At 44.2% G+C, this 18,586-nt stretch overlaps 1 protein-coding gene across 2 annotated transcripts in view; it reads left to right on the forward strand.

Moving 5' to 3' along the window:
• The first annotated feature begins 3,989 nt into the window (after positions 1-3,989).
• LCP2 (lymphocyte cytosolic protein 2) overlaps positions 3,990-18,586 on the forward strand; it is a 583,862-nt gene continuing 569,265 nt past the window's right edge. For both annotated transcript variants that reach the window (XM_040442789.1, XM_040442797.1), the window contains exons 1-2: positions 3,990-4,239; positions 4,780-4,842. In XM_040442789.1, the coding sequence (XP_040298723.1) occupies positions 4,162-4,239; positions 4,780-4,842 (141 nt within the window). In that variant the 5' untranslated portion in view covers positions 3,990-4,161. The remainder of the gene's footprint in view (positions 4,240-4,779; positions 4,843-18,586) is intronic.

The raw sequence follows: 18,586 nt of genomic DNA on the forward strand, positions 1-18,586 counted from the left end.
TTCCACCTTCTCATCTAGTCAGCCACACACCTTCACCACCAACTTCAGCACAGCCCGGGGTAAACGTCAGCAGGCCATTCTGAAACTCATATGTTTGGGGGACAGGCCCCACACCGCGCAGAAGTTGGGGCGGGGTATTGAACAACAGACCGACGAGTGGTTGCTGCCGGTGAGCCTCAAGTCCGGCCTGGTGGTGTGCGATAATGGGCAAAATCTCGTCGCAGCTCTGGGACTAGCCGGTTTGACGCACATCCCTTGCCTGGTGGTGCAGAAGTTTATTCACAACTACCCCGACATGTCAGAGCTGCTGCATAAAGTGCGGACCGTCTGTGCGCGCTTCCGGCGTTCACATCCTGCCGCTGCTCGCCTGTCTGCGCTACAGCGTAACTTCGGCCTTCCTGCTCACCGCCTCATATGCGACGTGCCCACCAGGTGGAACTCCACCTTGCACATGCTGGACAGACTGTGCGAGCAGCAGCAGGCCATAGTGGAGTTTCAGCTGCAGCACGCACGGGTCAGTCGCACTGGGGAACAGCACCACTTCACCACCAATGACTGGGCCTCCATGCGAGACCTGTGTGCCCTGTTGCGCTGTTTCGAGTACTCCACCAACATGGCCAGTGGCGATGACGCCGTTATCAGCATTACAATACCACTTCTATGTCTCCTTGAGAAAACACTTAGGGCGATGATGGAAGAGGAGGTGGCCCAGGAGGAGAAGGAGGAGGAAGAGGGGTCATTTTTAGCACTTTCAGGCAAGTCTCTTAGAAGTGACTCAGAGGGAGGTTTTTTGCAACAGCAGAGGCCAGGTACAAATGTGGCCAGCCAGGGCCCACTACTGGAGGACGAGGAGGACGAGGAGGAGGTGGAGGAGGATGAGGATGAAGCATGTTCACAGCGGGGTGGCATCCAACACAGCTCGGGCCCATCACTGGTGCGTGGCTGGGGGGAAACGGAGGACAATGACGATACGCCTCTCACAGAGGACAGCTAGGCCTTACCTCTGGGAAGCCTGGCACACATGAGCGACTACATGCTGCAGTGCCTGCGCAATGACAGCAGAGTTGCCCACATTTTAACGTGTGCGGACTACTGGGTTGCCACCCTGCTGAATCCCCGGTACAAAGACAATGTGCCCACCTTACTTCCTGCACTGGAGCGTGATAGGAAGATGCGCGAGTACAAGCGCACGTTGGTAGACGCGCTACTGAGAGCATTCCCAAATGTCACAGGGGAACAAGTGGAAGCCCAAGGCGAAGGCAGAGGAGGAGCAAGAGGTCGCCAACGCTGCTGTGTCACGGCCAGCTCCTCTGAGGGCAGGGTTAGCATGGCAGAGATGTGGAAAAGTTTTGTCACCACTCCACAGCTAACTGCACCACCACCTGATACAGAACGTGTTAGCAGGAGGCAACATTTCACTAACATGGTGGAACAGGACGTGTGCACACCCCTCCACATACTGACTGATGGTTCGGCCCCATTCAACTTCTGGGTCTCCAAATTGTCCACGTGGCCAGAGCTAGCCTTTTATGCCTTGGAGGTGCTGGCCTGCCCGGCGGCCAGCGTTTTGTCTGAACGTGTATTCAGCACGGCAGGGGGCGTCATTACAAACAAACGCAGCCGCCTGTGTACAGCCAATGTGGACAAGCTGACATTCATAAAAATGAACCAGGCATGGATCCCACAGGACTTGTCCATCCCTTGTGCAGATTTGACATTTATACCTACCTCCCCTTAACCATATATTCTTGTACTCCAGGGCACTTCCTTATTCAATCCTCTTTTTTTAATTTTACCATTATATTGCGGGGCAACCCAAAGTTGAATGAACCTCTCCTCTGTCTGGGTGCCGGGGCCTAAAAATATCTGACAATTGCCTGTTCCAGTGGTGGGTGACATGAAGCCTGATTCTCTGCTATGACATGAAGCCTGATTCTCTTCTATGGGACATCTCTCCTCTGTCTGGGTGACGGGGAGTAAAAATATCTGACAATGGCCTGTTCCAGTGGTGGGTGACATGAAGCCTGATTCTCTGCTATGACATGAAGCCTGATTCTCTGCTATGGGACCTCTCTCCTCTGTCTGGGTGCCGGGGCCTAAATATCTCACAGTGGCCTGTTCCAGTGGTGGATGACATGAAGCCTGATTCTCTGCTATGACATGAAGCCTGAATCTCTGCTATGGGACCTCTCTCCTGTGTCTGGGTGCCGGGCCTAAAAATACCTGACAATGGCCTGTTCCAGTGGTGGGTGACATGAAGCCTGATTCTCTGCTATGGGACCTCTCTCCTCTGTCTGGGTGCCGGGGCCTAAATATCTCACAGTGGCCTGTTCCAGTGGTGGGTGACATGAAGCCTGATTCTGTGCTATGGGACCTCTCTCCAATTGATATTGGTTAATTTCTTTTTTTTTATTATTCATTTCCCTATCCACATTTGTTTGCAGAGGATTTACCTACATTTTGCTGCCTTTTGCAGCCCTCTAGCCCTTTCCTGGGCTATTTTACAGCCTTTTTAGTGCCGAAAAGTTTGGGTCCCCATTGACTTCAATGGGGTTCGGGTTCGGGGCGAAGTTCGGGTCGAGTTCGGATCCCGAACCCGAACATTTTCGAACCCGAACATCCAGGTGTTCGCTTAACTCTAGTAAAGACCCCATTAGTTTGTATTTAACATAGTTTGCAAGGCTGAAAAAAGACATCTGTCTATCCAGTTCAGCCTGTTACTGTAACTTGAATCCGCTAGATTCACTCCACACCGTAAAAAAATACATGTGCTATTTTTTTGTAGTGTGGAAGCATGGATCGAAATCCCCCAGAGGTGCTCTGAAAATTTAGACTAGCACATCCATAGTCACCAGTGCACATCCATAAAGCTAGCATGCAGACAGCAAAAAAAAAAGTATGGCAGCACGCCATTACACATACAAACAATAGAACTAGGGATTAGGGATTATTCTGAATTAAAGTGATACTATACCTACTATCCATAAAAAATGGAAGCTCTTTGCGCACATTTTTGATCAAACCTGTGTTGGGCCCAGGAGAGGCAGTTCTGTTAGGTACCCATCTGCGGAAGCCACCTTTATGATGGTAGATGGGCCCGACACACGTTTGATCAAAAATGTACACAAAGAGATTCCATTTTTTATGTATAGTAGGTATAGTATCACTTTAATCCAGAATAATCCCTAATCCCTACTTCTATTGTTTGTATGAGTAATGTTGTGCTGCCATACGTTTTCACTTGCTGTCTGCATGCTAGCTTTATGGATGTGCACCTGTGACTATGGATGTGCTAGTATAAATTTGTAGTATATATTGAGGGTAACTCCCTCCATTAGATTGAGCACTCCCCGTCCATCTGCCCAGGGCTTTTGAGTAGAGTATAAATATAGCTGGTTCCTACACTGCCCTGAACATTGTCGGCTTAGGTTAGGCCCAGGAGAGGCAGTTCTGTTAGTGTTAGGTACCCACCTGCAGAAGCCACCTTGACACCTGGTAGACAGGCCCGACACACGTTTGATCAAGAATGTGTGCAAAGAGCTTCCATTTTATATGTATAGTAGGTATAGTACCACTTTATTTCAGCATAATCCCTAGTGCTATTTTTGCATGTGTAATGGTGTGCTGCCATACGTTTTTGTTTGCTGCCTAATGTACTCTGTTATAAAGTGGTTGTCATATTTTTTGAAACCCAATAAACATATTAAAATGGAAATTTTGCATATGCAAATAGTCACTAAAACAGACATGTCCGCAGAGGTGACAGATTCTCTTTAAATGTTTATTAGTACATTAAATCAATTGTGCAACTTTAGTTCTTCTAGTTCAACAAGTTGAGCATATAAAGAAACAGTTATGCTTGCAGTTTATTCAGCAAATGAGGAAGTGGTAAAGGAAATATGCTGTTGGCTTTTTCTGAGAACTGTGAACCAGTAAAGTGGAGGAAGTTGCAGCTTTTTTGTTTTAGAAAATGTGTCAACCTACTACTGTTTTTACTACAGTTTTTAAGCCTATATCCTGGGTACTTGTATAATCTCCATACTTCATCGTCCTACTGAATAAGAAATTCAAGATTACACAAAGAAAGTTTTAGTTCTGGATTTTATTACTTATTGTCTGTTATGAACTGAACTTCAAAGCTTTTTATTAAACAAAAGTCAAATGGATTTTCGAAAGGTGCCATCATGCACTGAAGTGAGCTTGTGGAGTCCTGATGCTCTTATTGATTATTTTAGAAGGGTAAGTACTTTTTGAATATTGCTAATATTAACATACTGCAGTTGCCAAGATGTTTTAGCTCATTGTACTGTATCCCTATAAATCACATAGCAATGCTAGAAAAGTGTTAATTTAGTTTATTGCCTCATCTAAATTTTTTCAATGTTTCATTTGGTTGACAAAAGGAAAAGCATGACTAGCACCCTACGCAGGGAATACTTACAAATCATATAATGATATAGTGCATTCAATAAACAGGGTATAAAGAGGGGGATGATATTACAAATATAGTAAGATATATAAACATTCAGAACGTTTAATTTAAACTTAATTCATGGGTTAAAAAAAGCCAGAAAATAATTAGAGTGCAAAATAACTGAACAACAGCTCCTAGTTTTAATATACATTTTCTAAATAAAAAACTGTTTTATAAATCATGAATTTCAGTAATAATTATCAACACGATCAAGCATTTGAGTGTATTTTTCCCTTTTTTATGTACTTTCTCAGCATTTTTTGTGTGTGAATAGTCTGTACTAAAACTATGTTTTTTTTTTCTAGTGCAACCTTAAGGATTGTGAGAAGTTGGTTAAAAAGCAAGGAATTGATGGAAAAAGGTTTTTGGTAAGCTTTTAACCTAGTGTGGTCTAATATACAGTATATCAAACACAATAGAACATGGCAACTTTAATCTATTTTTGATACGCTCTGTTCACATACCTTTTGTGAACTACAGTACATACGTTCAGCATATGCTGGAAAATATTACTGGTGGACATGATGAGAAATCCATATGGCCCCATTCTTCACTTGCACTTGACCCATATACATCGGCAACTAGTTTTTTTTTTTTTACTATATAGAATTAAGCGATTCTATACCTTCATTAGAGGACTCAAACAGTAAGTGAACAGAGACTAAAGCAGAAAAAACTTGTTTTCTAACTGGTTAAGCTTCTTTTTTATGTTATGAACAGAAAATAGTGCCATTCAATATGAGAATTTACCATGCTGTAACTTTGGTAACAGCCTGGGGTAGCCAGCATACTCCCCAAATTTTGCTTACAGAACAGTAGTAAACCAGGTTGAGCAGGGAGCTCAGTCCAGCAAAGTTTGTTATAAAAAACTATAAGAATCAAATAAAATATACATAAAAGTATACAGCGCCAATGATTGTATCAGCTGCAGGCTGTTGCCTTCGTCAGGCTGTTGCAAACATTGGCTTGGCGGGAAGTTTGTACAGCCACCAGGAAGTCAAAATAACAAAGTGACAATTTTACAACAAGCAGACCCAGAGGATCAGAACAATAACACAACAAATGTATAAATATATGTCTACAAATAAATACATAATAGAAATAAGGGTAAAAGAAAATAAATATAAAATATAAGACATTAGATCATATTGCTACATTGACATAATAAACTAGTTGTTCAAAAGCAGAGTTAACACCCTAGAGGGGGGAAGGGGAGAATAATATCTGATCTCAAAACATGATTCATTCAGAAAAGGGAGGGGTAAAATAATGATCAAAAAGTGAAGGGAAACCTATATTCAATAAAAATATGTAAATGACTAAGGCCTCATTCACACATATGTCCTGCTGAATGCAAGGCGTCATTGGTTGCTATGATGCCGTGCGTTTCGTGCCGCAGCTGCTGTACAGTAATACACTCGTATGATCTATATGAGTGTATTACTGTACAGCGGCGGCTGCACGAAGCGCACGGCATCATAGCAATCAATGAAGCTGTGCACTCATTAGGATGGTCCGTGAAAATCCATGTATGTGAGAGTTCACATCAGATCTGAAGAACAGAAAAAAAACAGGATCATGTAAAAAAAAATGCAGTGCTCTGCTTTTAAGGATTACTATAAGCTCATAAGGGATACTGAAGTCTAAGGCACTGAAGTGACTTAAGTGTTACTCTAAAACTTGTCTAAAAATTGAATACTGGAAAAAAAGGGGAAGCTATTAATCAGCTAATGTGAAAATGAAACCAAAAATAAAAGCAAAAAATGTTACATTAAAACAATTGGTTAAAGATCAATTCAGAGAGAAAAGGCAATTCCCTAAATGAAAAAAAAAAAAAACATTTAAAAACCCCAAAGTAAGGGAAAATGTTAAATAGGCATGTATACAGTAGGTGTTTTGGTGAGATGGCAAAGGTGGTATGAAGGTACATCTCTCACAATACCATATATTAAGGAAAGTCACGTAAAGCTGTTCAATAATGGAACCAAGATTTAGGCCTCTTGCACACAGCCGTAGTCAGTCTGTTCCGTGCATTGGGGTCCGCAATTTGCAACGGGCAACGTCCGTGCGGCGGCTGGGTCATATCGATTCAACTTGAATGGGTCCGTGATCCGTCCGCACCACAAAAAAATAGAACAAAGAACTCCGTAGTGCTTCCGTGGGGTTCCGATCTGTGCTTCCGTTCCGCATCTCCGTGATTGCGGACCCATTCAAGTGAATGAGTCCACATCTGTGATGCTGAGTGCACACGGGCTGATGCCCGTGTATTACGGATCTGCCGTATGCGGGCCGCAATACGGCCACAGGCACACAACTTTTTCATGTGCAAGAGGTCTTATAAGGATTTAGATCTCACTTAGTATGTTCATTAGTTTCATTAACCCCTTAAGGACACAGCCTTTTTACACCTTAGGACCAGGCCATTTTTTGAAAATCTGACCAGAGTCCCTTTAAGTGCTGATAACTTTAAAACGGTTTGACTTATCCAGGCCGTTCTGAGATTGTTTTTTCGTCACATATTGTACTTCATGACACTGGTAAAATGGAGTCAAAAAAAAAATTTTTTTTGCACCAAAAAATACCTAATTTAACAAAAATTTGAAAAAAATTAGCAAATTTCAAAGTTTCAGTTTCTCTACTTCTGTAATACATAGTAATACCCCCAAAAATTGTGATGACTTTACATTCCCCATATGTCTACTTCATGTTTGAATTGTTTTGGGAATGATATTTTATTTTTTGGGGATGTTATAAGGCTTAGAAGTTTAGAAGCAAATCTTGAAATTTTTCCGAAATTTACAAAAACTCAATTTCTAGGGACCAGTTCCGGTCTCAAGTCACTTTGCGAGGCTTACATTATAGAAACCACCCAAAAATGACCCCATCTAAGAAACTACACCCCTCAAGGTATTCAAAACTGATTTTGCATACGTTGTTAACCCTTTAGGTGTTGCACAAGAGTTATTGGCAAATAGGGAGGAAATTTGAGAATTTCATTTTTTTGTCTAATTTTTCATTTTAACCCATTTTTTCCACTAACAAACCAAGGGTTAACAGCCAAACAAGACTGTATCTTTATTGCCCTGACTCTGCCATTTACAGAAACACCCAATATGTGGCCGTAAACTACTGTACGGCCACACAGCGGGGCGTAGAGTGAAAGGTGCGCCGTTTGGTTTTTGGAAGGCTGATTTTTATGGACTGGTTTATTTACACCATGTCCCATTTGAAGCCCCCTGATGCACCCCTAGAGGAGAAACTCCCTAAAAGTGACCCCATCTAAGAAACTACACCCCTCAAGGTATTCAAAACTGATTTTACATACGTCGTTAACCCTTTAGGTGTTGCACAAGAGTTATTGGCAAATGGCGATGAAATTTGAGAATTTCATTTTTTTGCCTAATTTTCCATTTTAACCCATTTTTTCCACTAACAAAGCAAGGGTTAACAGCCAAACAAGACTGTATCTTTATTGCCCTGACTCTGCTGTTTACAGAAACACCCCATATGTGGCCGTAAACTACTGTACGGGCACACAGCGGGGCGTAGAGTGAAAGGTGCGCCGTTTGGTTTTTGGAGGGCTGATTTTGCTGGACTGTTTTTTTGGCACCATGTCCCATTTGAAGCCCCCCTGATGCACCCCTAGATTATAAACTCCATAAAAGTGACCCCATCTAAGAAACTACACCCCTCAAGGTATTCAAAACTGATTTTACAAACTTTGTTAACCCTTTAGGTGTTGCACAAGATTTAATGGAAAATAGAGATACAATTTCAAAATTTCACTTTTTTGGCAGATTTTCCATTTTAATATTTTTTTTCCAGTTACAAAGCAAGGATTAACAGCCAAACAAAACTCATTATTTATGGCCCTAATTCTGTAGTTTACAGAAACACCCCATATGTGGTCGTAAACAGCTGTACGGGCACATGGCAGGGCGCAGAAGGAAAGGAACACCATATGGTTTTTGGAAGGCATATTTTGCTGGACTGGTTTTTTTGACACCATGTCCCATTTGAAGCCCCCCTGATGCACCCCTAGAGTAGAAACTCCAAAAAAGTGACCCCATTTTAGAAACTACGGGATAGGGTGGCAGTTTTGTTGGTACTAGTTTAGGGTACATATGATTTTTGGCTGCTCTATATTACACTTTTTGTGCGGCAAGGTAACAAGAAATAGCTTTTTTGGCACCGTTTTTTTTTTTGTTATTTACAACATTCATCTGACAGGTTAGATCATGTGGTAATTTTATAGAGCAGGTTGTCACGGACGCGGAGATACCTAATATGTATACAATTTTTTTTATTTATGTACGTTTTACACAATGATTTCATTTTTAAAACCAAAAAAATGTTTTAGTGTCTCCATAGTCTAAGAGCCATAGTTTTTTCAGTTTTTGGGCGATTATCTTAAGTAGGGTCTCATTTTTTGCGGGATGAGATGACGGTTTGATTGGCATCTATTTTGGGGTGCATATGACTTTTTGATTGCTTGCTATTACACTTTTTGTGACGTAAGATGACAAAAAATGGCTTTTTTTACACCGTTTTTATTTTTATTTTTTTACGGTGGTCATCTGAGGGGTTAGATCATGTGATATTTTTATAGAGCCGGGCGATACGGACGCGGCGATACCTAATATATATACTTTTTTTTTATTTATGTAAGTTTTACACAATGATTTCATTTTTGAAACAAAAAAAATCATGTTTTAGTGTTTCCATAGTCTAAGAGCCATAGTTTTTTCAGTTTTTGGGCGATTATCTTGGGTAGGGTATGATTTTTGCGGGATGAGATGACGGTTTGATTGTTACAATTTTGGCGTACATGCGACTTTTTTGATCACTTTTATTACCTTTTTTGGGAAGTAAGGTGGGCAAAATTTCAATTTCATCATAGTTTTTTATTTTTTATTTTTATGGTGTTCACCGTTCGGGTAAAGTAACATGACCGTTTTATAGATCAGGTCGTTACGGACGCGGCGATACCAAACATGTGTAGGGAATTTTATTTTTTTCATTTTTTATCAGTGATAAATGTGTTTTTTGATTTTTACTTTTTTTTCACTTTTATTCACTTTTTTTTGACCCAGACCCACTTGGTTCTTGAAGATCCAGTGGGTCTGATGTCTGAATAATACAGTACAGTACAATATATATTGTTCTGTACTGTATTTTACTTACACTGAACAGATCTATGCCATTCAGCACAGATCTGTTCAGCACCATGGACAGCAGGACGCCTGAGAGGCGTCCTGTTGCCATGGGAACCTTCCCCGTCTGCTCAGTACTGCTCAGAACTTCGCAGACGGGGAAGGGTAAGGAGGGGATCTCTCGGGGGGCTCTCTGGGGGCTCTCTCCCTCCCCATCGGGGGGCTGCAAAGGCACAGCAGCCCCCCGATGGGAGAGGGAGGGAGCTCCCTGCGCTGTTAACCTTTTCCATACAGCAGTCCGTACGGACCGCTGTATGGAAAGGGTTAAACGGCTGACATCGCATCGCAGATGTCAGCCGTTTATACCAGGGTGCCAGCAATGTGCTGGCACCCTGGTATCCCCACTAGACACCAACGATTATACAAGGGGAGGCGGGCGGGGGATCGCGATCCCGCCTGCCGCACCGCCCGCCTCCCGCACCGCCCACACCGCCCGCAACCCTCCCCCTGCACCTCCCGCCACCATAAAAATCATTCGGGGGTGCAGGGGGGGGTAAATAAAACTTTTTTTATGGCATATAAAGTTTCTGATCCCTGCAGTCAGGGACTGCGGGGACCAGAAACTTCAGAAATCGCAGCAAACCGCAGGTCTGAATTGACCTGCGGTTTGCCGCGATCGCCGACATGGGGGGGTCACGGGACCCCCCCGCGCATTTAGCCTAGGTGCCTGCTCGATGATTTGAGCAGGCACCGGGTTCCGATCACTGCCAGCCGCACGGCAGTGATCGAAAATACACAGGGCGTACATGTACGCCCTGTGTCCTTAAGTACCAGGGCACAAGGGCGTACCTGTACGCCCTATGTCCTTAAGAGGTTAAGCCCACTGGGGTGCAGTGTCTGGAACTTGAAGATCTAAAAAGATTCCCCATTAATAAGTTGCTGATATCAGTTCTTTGTGTGTTTGGGGATTTGTTGATGATGGTCAAACTTAGAAGTGCAGGATAGCTATTATGATAAAGATGAAAATGCTGAGAGACACTAGTTTGTGGTTTTAAGTGTCTTTTTCCCACTGCCGCAAGTGAAACTTCCCCTATTGGATCTTAGAGCACTCAGAGGAAGGATGGACAGTTTTATCCTCTGCATCATAGAGGTAGCTCCCTTGAGACTTTCCAATCAGTAGCTTCAAAAGAATTTAGGAATTTAGACAAGTAAATGAAGTAAAGGAAGTTTCATAAGTAAATGGTTAATCTCACCATCGGATACTTAGAGCTATATACTCCCTCAGGTCCAATGATTCAACTGTAATCCACCCAGCTGACAAAGGTTGTGGAACTGTTATACATAATTTCACAGATTATATCCAGAAAGCATCCAAAAATAATGTCAGAGGGACACTGACATTTATAGCTGTGGGTAAACGTATGGTTGACATTGTTAACTAAAAGCGTGTTTAAAAACATACTGCACCATCTTATGTGTTATGCTTTTTCATATTAGAAAGCTTCCAAAAATTGTGCCTTATCAGAGGTAGATGGTGTTTAAATACATATGGTGTTATGGAAAAAAGACACTGTGGACCCACTGTGCGAACTAAGCAGTTTGGCTTTGGGCTAAATCTAAGGGCGTTGTCCTGGCAGTTCCCTGTTATTCACCCTTTAACCCCTGTACAGGGAACAGGGTTTGGCCACAAGGAACTAACCAGGCAGCTACCTCCTGTAGTAGTCCTGGTATCAGTGGTGTACCTACCATATAGGCAGACCACACAGCTGCTATGGGGCCCGTGGCATGGGGGGCCCAGAGCGCATAAAAGGCCCCGCCCCCTACATCTGCAGACAGTTTATCGGACATTGAGGCAGCCTGCCCACTTGTCCTCCATTCAGTCCTGGCCGGGCCCTGTTTGCTTCCCCTATGCTCAGTCAGGGCCCCCCTCCGAACCTCCCTCGTCCCCCCTATTCTCTACACAGAAGGAGCACACACTGCTGATGTCCCGACCCTCCCTGTCAGGCTCAAGCAGACAGAACTTGACCGACCACGCCAACATCCATGAAGCCCCGCCCTGCCCTTGAATCCACGCCCCCACTTCCAGACGGGAAAGAATCTCAGGTAGGAAACTAGCTGTCTGCCACCTCCCTCTATCCTGCTGTTGTTACCTATTATCTCCCTCCTGGCCCCCACAGAACCTCACTTGTATGCCCCTCTACTACTTTCCCCACAGAATAGCTGCAACCATCTGTGGCCTCCAGCCACTATCATCTTCTATGTTCCCTGAAGTCCCCAGAGACTCCTTGCCACCTTCTGTGACCCAAAGAACCTGTACCAGTTTCTGTGCCCCCTTCTCATAACAGAGCACCTGCCACCTTTTGTATTCTTTGTCACCACCACCCACTCACAAAGCCCATGGAACCCTCTGTCCTCCTCCAATCTGTTTCTGTCCATCCATCAGTAACTGAGCGCCTATCACCTATTGGACTTCATGTGCCCAATCCCTTAGCACAAAGCCCTTGTCAACTTCTGCCCCCTGATCTAACATGCCACCTGCTTCTTTCCCCTTTCATATAAAAGAGCCCATGCCAGCTGCTGCTAACCTCCCTCTAATAACAGATCTTCTCCATCTCCCTTTGTCTTTTATGTTCACTCCCCTCATATAGTCTCTAGCAGCTTCTAATCTCCCACCCACTGCAGTGTCCCTGACATCTGCCTCCTCTAACAGTGCCTAGTGGCACTGACTCTGTGGCAATTATGGGACAAAATTGCTAATAGCTGCCCTGTCCCACGGTGTACAGGATATGGTGGCTTTATCTGTGTACATTGTATAAGGGTCCATTCAGACGTCCGTTGAATGGGTCCGGATCCGTTCTGCAATAATGCGGAACGGGTGCTGACCCATTCATTTTCAATGGGGTTGGAAAAGATGCGGACAGCACACAGTGCATCTGCATTTCCGGTCCACTGCCCCAAAGTTCCGGTCCGCGGCTCCAGAAAAAAATAGAGCCTTTTCTTAAATTTGTCCACAGCTGCAGACAAGAATAAGAATGATCTATTAAGTGCCGGCGATGTGCGGTGTCAGTGTTTTGTGGTCCGCAATTTGCGGACCGCAAAACACTATGGATGTCTTAACAGGATTATTTATCTGTATAGCATATTATGTTATTATTTGTGCATAGTGTATGGGAGAAGTACTATATGGTGCAGTTACTGGTGTGTGCAAGGTTTAACAACATTATTGGTGTGTAACGTGTAATATATCATGTTTTTTGTGTATAATGTATGACGTTCACGCTTTTATTTCTTGCACGTTATGACAGCAATATCAAGTTAAACTCTAAAGTCATTATTCATGATAAATGGCTATTTTTTCTCATGGTAAACTAAGCATCAGCAGCAAGGAGTTAAAGGGGTTATCCAAACCCTATAGCTCCCCCCAAAATGCCAGGGCACCTCATACAGCTAATACTTAGCCCGGTCCCGGCACCAGCGTCTTTGATGTCCACACGGCCGCCACTGCATCCCCCCCGTCATATGAATGAAAACATCTAGAGACATGGGGGCAGTCAATAGCAGGCCACAATGGGAACGAGCCTCCTTAGCATCACGGGTGATGCTAGGGAGGTTCATTTCCTTCAGGGCCTGCTATTGGCTGCACCCTCCCGAGCATAAGTATAAGGCTGCGTTCACACTTTCATTATTTGGTCAGTTATTTCGATCAGTTATTGTGAGGCAAAACCAGTAGTGAAGCCTACACAGAGATCAGGTGTAATTATTTGATCTGCACCTGTTCTGTGTTTTTGACCCACACCTGGTTTTGGCTCACAATAACTGATGGAAATAACTGATCACATAACTGAAGTGTGAACGCAGCCTTACCTGTATGCGGTGGCGAGACATTTTGGGGGGCATAATAGGGGTTGGATAACCCCTTTAACAGTTAGGATACCAGAGTTTTTTTCATTTTTGCATTTTCTTTATTCTTCCCTATCTTCCTTGAGCCATAACTTTTTTATTTTTCCGGTCACATATCCATATGAAGGCATATTTTTTGCGGGACAAGTTGTACTTTCTAATGCCACCATTTAATATGGCATGCAATGTTGTGGAAAGCTGGCAAAAAATTCCAAATGGATTGGAATTGGAAAAAAAAAACGCAATTCCTCCACCATTTTACGGGTTTTGTTCCTACGGCATTCCCTTTGTGGCGAAACTGACCTGTGCCTTTTATTCTCTGGGTCAGTAGGAATACAATGGGGATGTGGCAGGGGAGGAGCTAGGGCAGGTGGTAGGATGGGCTATGGATGGGTAGTGGGCGGAGTTAGGGGGCCTAATTAAGATTCTTGCTATAGGGCCCAATGATTTCTATGTACGCCCCTGCCTGGTATAGTTGGCTGCTGACTCATGGGGATCAGAGACCCTGATGTAAAGCACCAAGGACACAGGCAAAAGCGTAGTCTGAACACAGTCTAATAGTCAGGGCAGGCTGAGTACTTGCGTATTCCAAATAGCAGTACCAAGGTGAGGGAAGGCTGAGTACATGTGTAATCCAGGTCACAGTTCCAAGGTCAGGGCATGCAGCAAGGAGCGGAATCCGAAGACAAACAAGGTTTGGTACATGTATATTTAGACAAGATCACCTTCACTGGTACTAGCAAGGAATAACCTCAAAGTTCAGGCAAGGAGGTGGAACCACAGCCCAGCTAAATAGGGAGACTGATCAGCAAGTTAACCAGCACATGGACAGGGTCAGGGAGCATTAACTCTCTCAGTGCTGAAGGAAAATTTACAGAGCTCTAATCCCAATTCACACAAGGAGAGCAGAGCGATGTCCAAGACCGCGGCTGTCACAGACAACCAGCATAACAACAGCACAGTGTCATCATGGCAGCAGTAGCAGCCATGCGCTATAGAACATGGTGATAGGAAAGCAGACAGCACAGTGGCATGATGGCAGCAGCAGCTATATGGTTTGGAACATGATGGTAGGCAGGCAGACAGTGGTAGTGGCAAGATAGGGCAACATCACCGAGCCACACCCTGAGGATACTGAAAATCCTTCCTAATCCCTGCCTTGTTCTTTTTTGACAAAAATTCTGTTTTGGACACTGGCGGATGCTAACTTGGTCCATTTGGGAGTCGTGCTGAAAATCCCCTTTGAGATGATACTGGAGGCTGGGCAAGAGAGAACAGCGTGCGAATTGGCATACTGAGCCAGTTCAGGCCACTGTTCAAGTGTAGCTGCCCAGAAGCCCATGGGGTCAGGGAACAAGGTATGCACTGGAGAAAAGTCAGAGTTCAGGTAGGACTGAACTTGTGCATTGAGGTGGTAGGTCTCTGATTTGCCCCCACCTGGCACAGCACATTGAAACATTTCTCTCACATGTTGATGATACTGAACTGCCTGCTGCTGCTTCTGCTGTTTTTGGTAGTGAAGAAAGCAAGAAAGCAGGAGGTGGGTGACCCTGCAAAGGGTGGAGGAGAATGGGGGAAGGGGGGGGGGGGGGGGCAGGCGCCTGCTCACCGAAAACTGTGAATAGCTGCATACAGAATGTTTCCTGGTAACAAAGTGATTTGGCCTCCCTTTCAGCAGGAGGGAAACATTCCACCATTTTGCTTTGATAGTGAGGGTCCAAAAGCATGGCTGGCCTGTAATCATCATTATCTCCCTGCCCCTCCACCACCAACTCCTCCTTTTCCTCCTCCAGTGGCAGCTCCTCATCCTATTCTACTTCCATGGGACTTTATCCTTGTGGGTCCCCAACAATTACAGGATGGACAGCAAGGTACATACGTAAGCTGTCCCTTTGTTGCATCAGTATGGAAGATAGGAGGGATGAATGCAGCATAAACTATCAACATTTTGTGGCCTCTTCAATGGCTTCAGTATAAAACTGGTGTCTCTGATGAGCTGCCACTGCCTGACCTTGAAGAAATACATACTCCCTGCTGAGGTGGTCTGGTGCATGTGCAACGGGCGGCCTTCCCCTTAGGGCCCTATATATATATTATGACATATCCCAGGTGTAGGAATGCCGAGTGGTATATTGCGGCCTAAAATGTCTCTTTATGTGTGTCACGGTGCTCCTACCTGGATACGGCTGGACCCCAGGCTTTGGCTCCGAAGCAATAAATAGGGGGTATAACTGAGGGATTTGAAAGAATAATTGAGTCCAGACCCTGTATAAAGTTGAACATCAGCTTTACTTTGCATAAACATTAATCAGAAACAGTCTTCAAGCTTTGTCTTGGTCCCAGCAGGATTTAGCATTAAACTGGCAGGCTTGCTCAATAACTCTGCTTGCTTTCTCTCTTACACTGCTGTACTGACAGGCTTGCTGAATACTCTGCTTTCTCTGTATGCTGCATCACACTTTGTAGTCTGACTCTAGGCTAGGTCAGGGAATTTTCCTCCTGGCTCCTGAGGCTTTAAGCTTTGGCCTCACTGGCCAGCAGAGCTTAAGGTGCCCTGGCAGGTGTGGGCACGTTCAGCAGAGACGTGCCATGCACACCTTTCTCCTAGCAGGGGTAAGCTAGACTAACTAGAAACTGGGCCCCACCCTTCCTGTAGGAAGTGTTACAAGCCCACTCCCCTACAGAGGGGGGTTAGAATGGAATGGAAAGCTCCATTCTACCTAAGGATAGCTCTGCCATTTACGCTGCCACCTGCTGGTGAACCAGGTACATTACATGAACACATGTATATCACCCGTATCGGTGATATGAGAAACCGGCGCTGGGTGACGAACTAGAAAGTTGCTCCCAATAGAGCTTGAATGCTATATTAATGCTCCCTCTTATATTGTGGTAGGGTCTGTGAAAAAAGGGAAGTGTGCTGGGGTCAGCCTATTTGTATCCTATTCTGTGATAAAATGTGTATAAGTGGTGGGAAAATGTTATTAAAAGTGCTGCAATGTATATACAAAAAATTAAAGCATACACTGATATTATTTTGTCCGGTCCGTTACCTACATGGAGTCTTCTTTTGATTTGCTGTGCTCTTCTCCTGCTCGTGAGTGATCCTTTCTATGTGGGTGCTTGTTGAAAAAGCATCCTCCTTGTTCACCTCCTAACACCAGCGCTGCTCCGGCCGGAAGCACGCGCAGTGCGGGGGAACCTGTGATACCATTACCCAGGAAACCACTGCTGGTGAAGTCACCATGGAAAATACTGAAGCCTCTGTGGGTCAAAAAGCAACCGACGCATTTCAGAGCCTCTAAAATTTACATTACATGAACAGTTACATAACAGGATTAGGAATGCACATTGTGGAGGACCTGGAATACATAACATGATATTTTGTTAGCCAATTAAAGACAGTAGCAAGGTGCAGAATTGGTAACACCACTCTGGGGTGTTACACATGACAAAATCATACATATATAGCAAGTGGAATTCAAGAAAGTTAGAACGTCATGGATCAAGCGGTATAACGGCAGGCAATTTTATCGCTGCAAAGTCCAGGAGGGCGTTCCTTACCACATAACAATGGTTAAAATGGGAGGACAGACTCCTGCCAGCACCTTCCGCAAGTGTTGCATGACTAGGTTTATCATGTGTGCTATACAGGGAGCATATGTTATTTCCTTCACAAGCAACATGGCCAAAATGTTCTGGCCATTGTTGCTGACCATCTTGCCCAGTTGGAGTTGGTGGGGAGACAGCCAGCGGGTAGTTTGATGCGCTTTAGCAAGTGATCAGCTGTGCAGCTACTCTTGCCCATGCAGAACAACACTGCATGGCAACACTTCACTTTACACGTGTGAGAGGAGGAGGAGTGGGAACAAAGCTCTGCTCTGCTGCTTTTGAGGACAGGAGCATGACCATGGAGGAGGTAGTGAAGAAGGTAGTTAAGTGGCTGGTGTGGGAACTGGGAACCAAAAAAATCCACAGTTCTGATCGATATGGATATCAGAAGTCCAAATTTGTCACTAGTGTCATTTTAATCAAAGAAGTCACACAGTGCACCTTCACCAGTAAAAAACGTAACCTTTAAGCCTCATGCACACGACCGTTGTTTTGGTCCGCATCTGAGCCACAGTTTTTACGGCTTGGATGCGGACCCATTCACTTCAATGGGGCCGTAAAAGATGCGGACAGCACTCCGTGTGCTGTCCGCATCCGTTGCTCCGTTCCGTGGTCCGCAAAAAAAATATAACCTGTCCTATTCTTGTCTGTTTTGCGGACAAGAATAGGCAGTTATATCAATGGCTGCCCATGCCGTTCCGCAATTTGCGGAACGCACACGGACGCTATCCGTGTTTTGCGGATCCGCAATTTGCGGACCGCACAACACACAACGGTCGTGTGCATCAGGCCTAAATGGTATTTGTTAAAAATACCCAAATCCGTGCCTAAAATCTCTATCCACTTAGGCTGGGTATATATGGACTATTGCTGGGGAAAGGAAAATTATCTGACCCTCCAGCTTGCCCTATAATCTATTAACCCTGTCTACAAAATGGAATAGCCACCCGATAGGGGCTATCCCATGTCAGGATCCTCCTAATCACCCTGTATGGCCCTGACAAGGGATAGATACCGCCACCTACAGAGACCCACTGTATAACTGTCAGGTGTCAAACATAAGTGGTCTAAATGTACATCAAAAACAAAAAAGATTAATAATGATGTTTCATCAGAAAATTATAGTTTCACACAAACTCCATATATATTGGTATGCCCAGTAATTTCATATATATAATACTGTGTCCATGATGTAACAGTCTATGTCCCGACCCGTTTCCTTGATACGTTTTGCAGGTATCAGTTAATCAGGGGACTTACAATAAAATTTTATCCTTTCCAATACATCCCAAAATTGCTACCTTTTATGGACTTCCAAAAGTACATAAAGGTTTAGATCTATTGAAAGGAAGACCAATTGTATCTGGAGTTGGTAATTAGAGATGAGCAAATTTTTCAAAAATTCTATTCGGCCGGTTCGCCGAATAAAATATATATTTTTTTATTT

The sequence above is a fragment of the Bufo bufo genome, chromosome 1 (assembly GCF_905171765.1).
Source record: "Bufo bufo chromosome 1, aBufBuf1.1, whole genome shotgun sequence".
Classification (NCBI taxonomy): domain Eukaryota; kingdom Metazoa; phylum Chordata; class Amphibia; order Anura; family Bufonidae; genus Bufo; species Bufo bufo.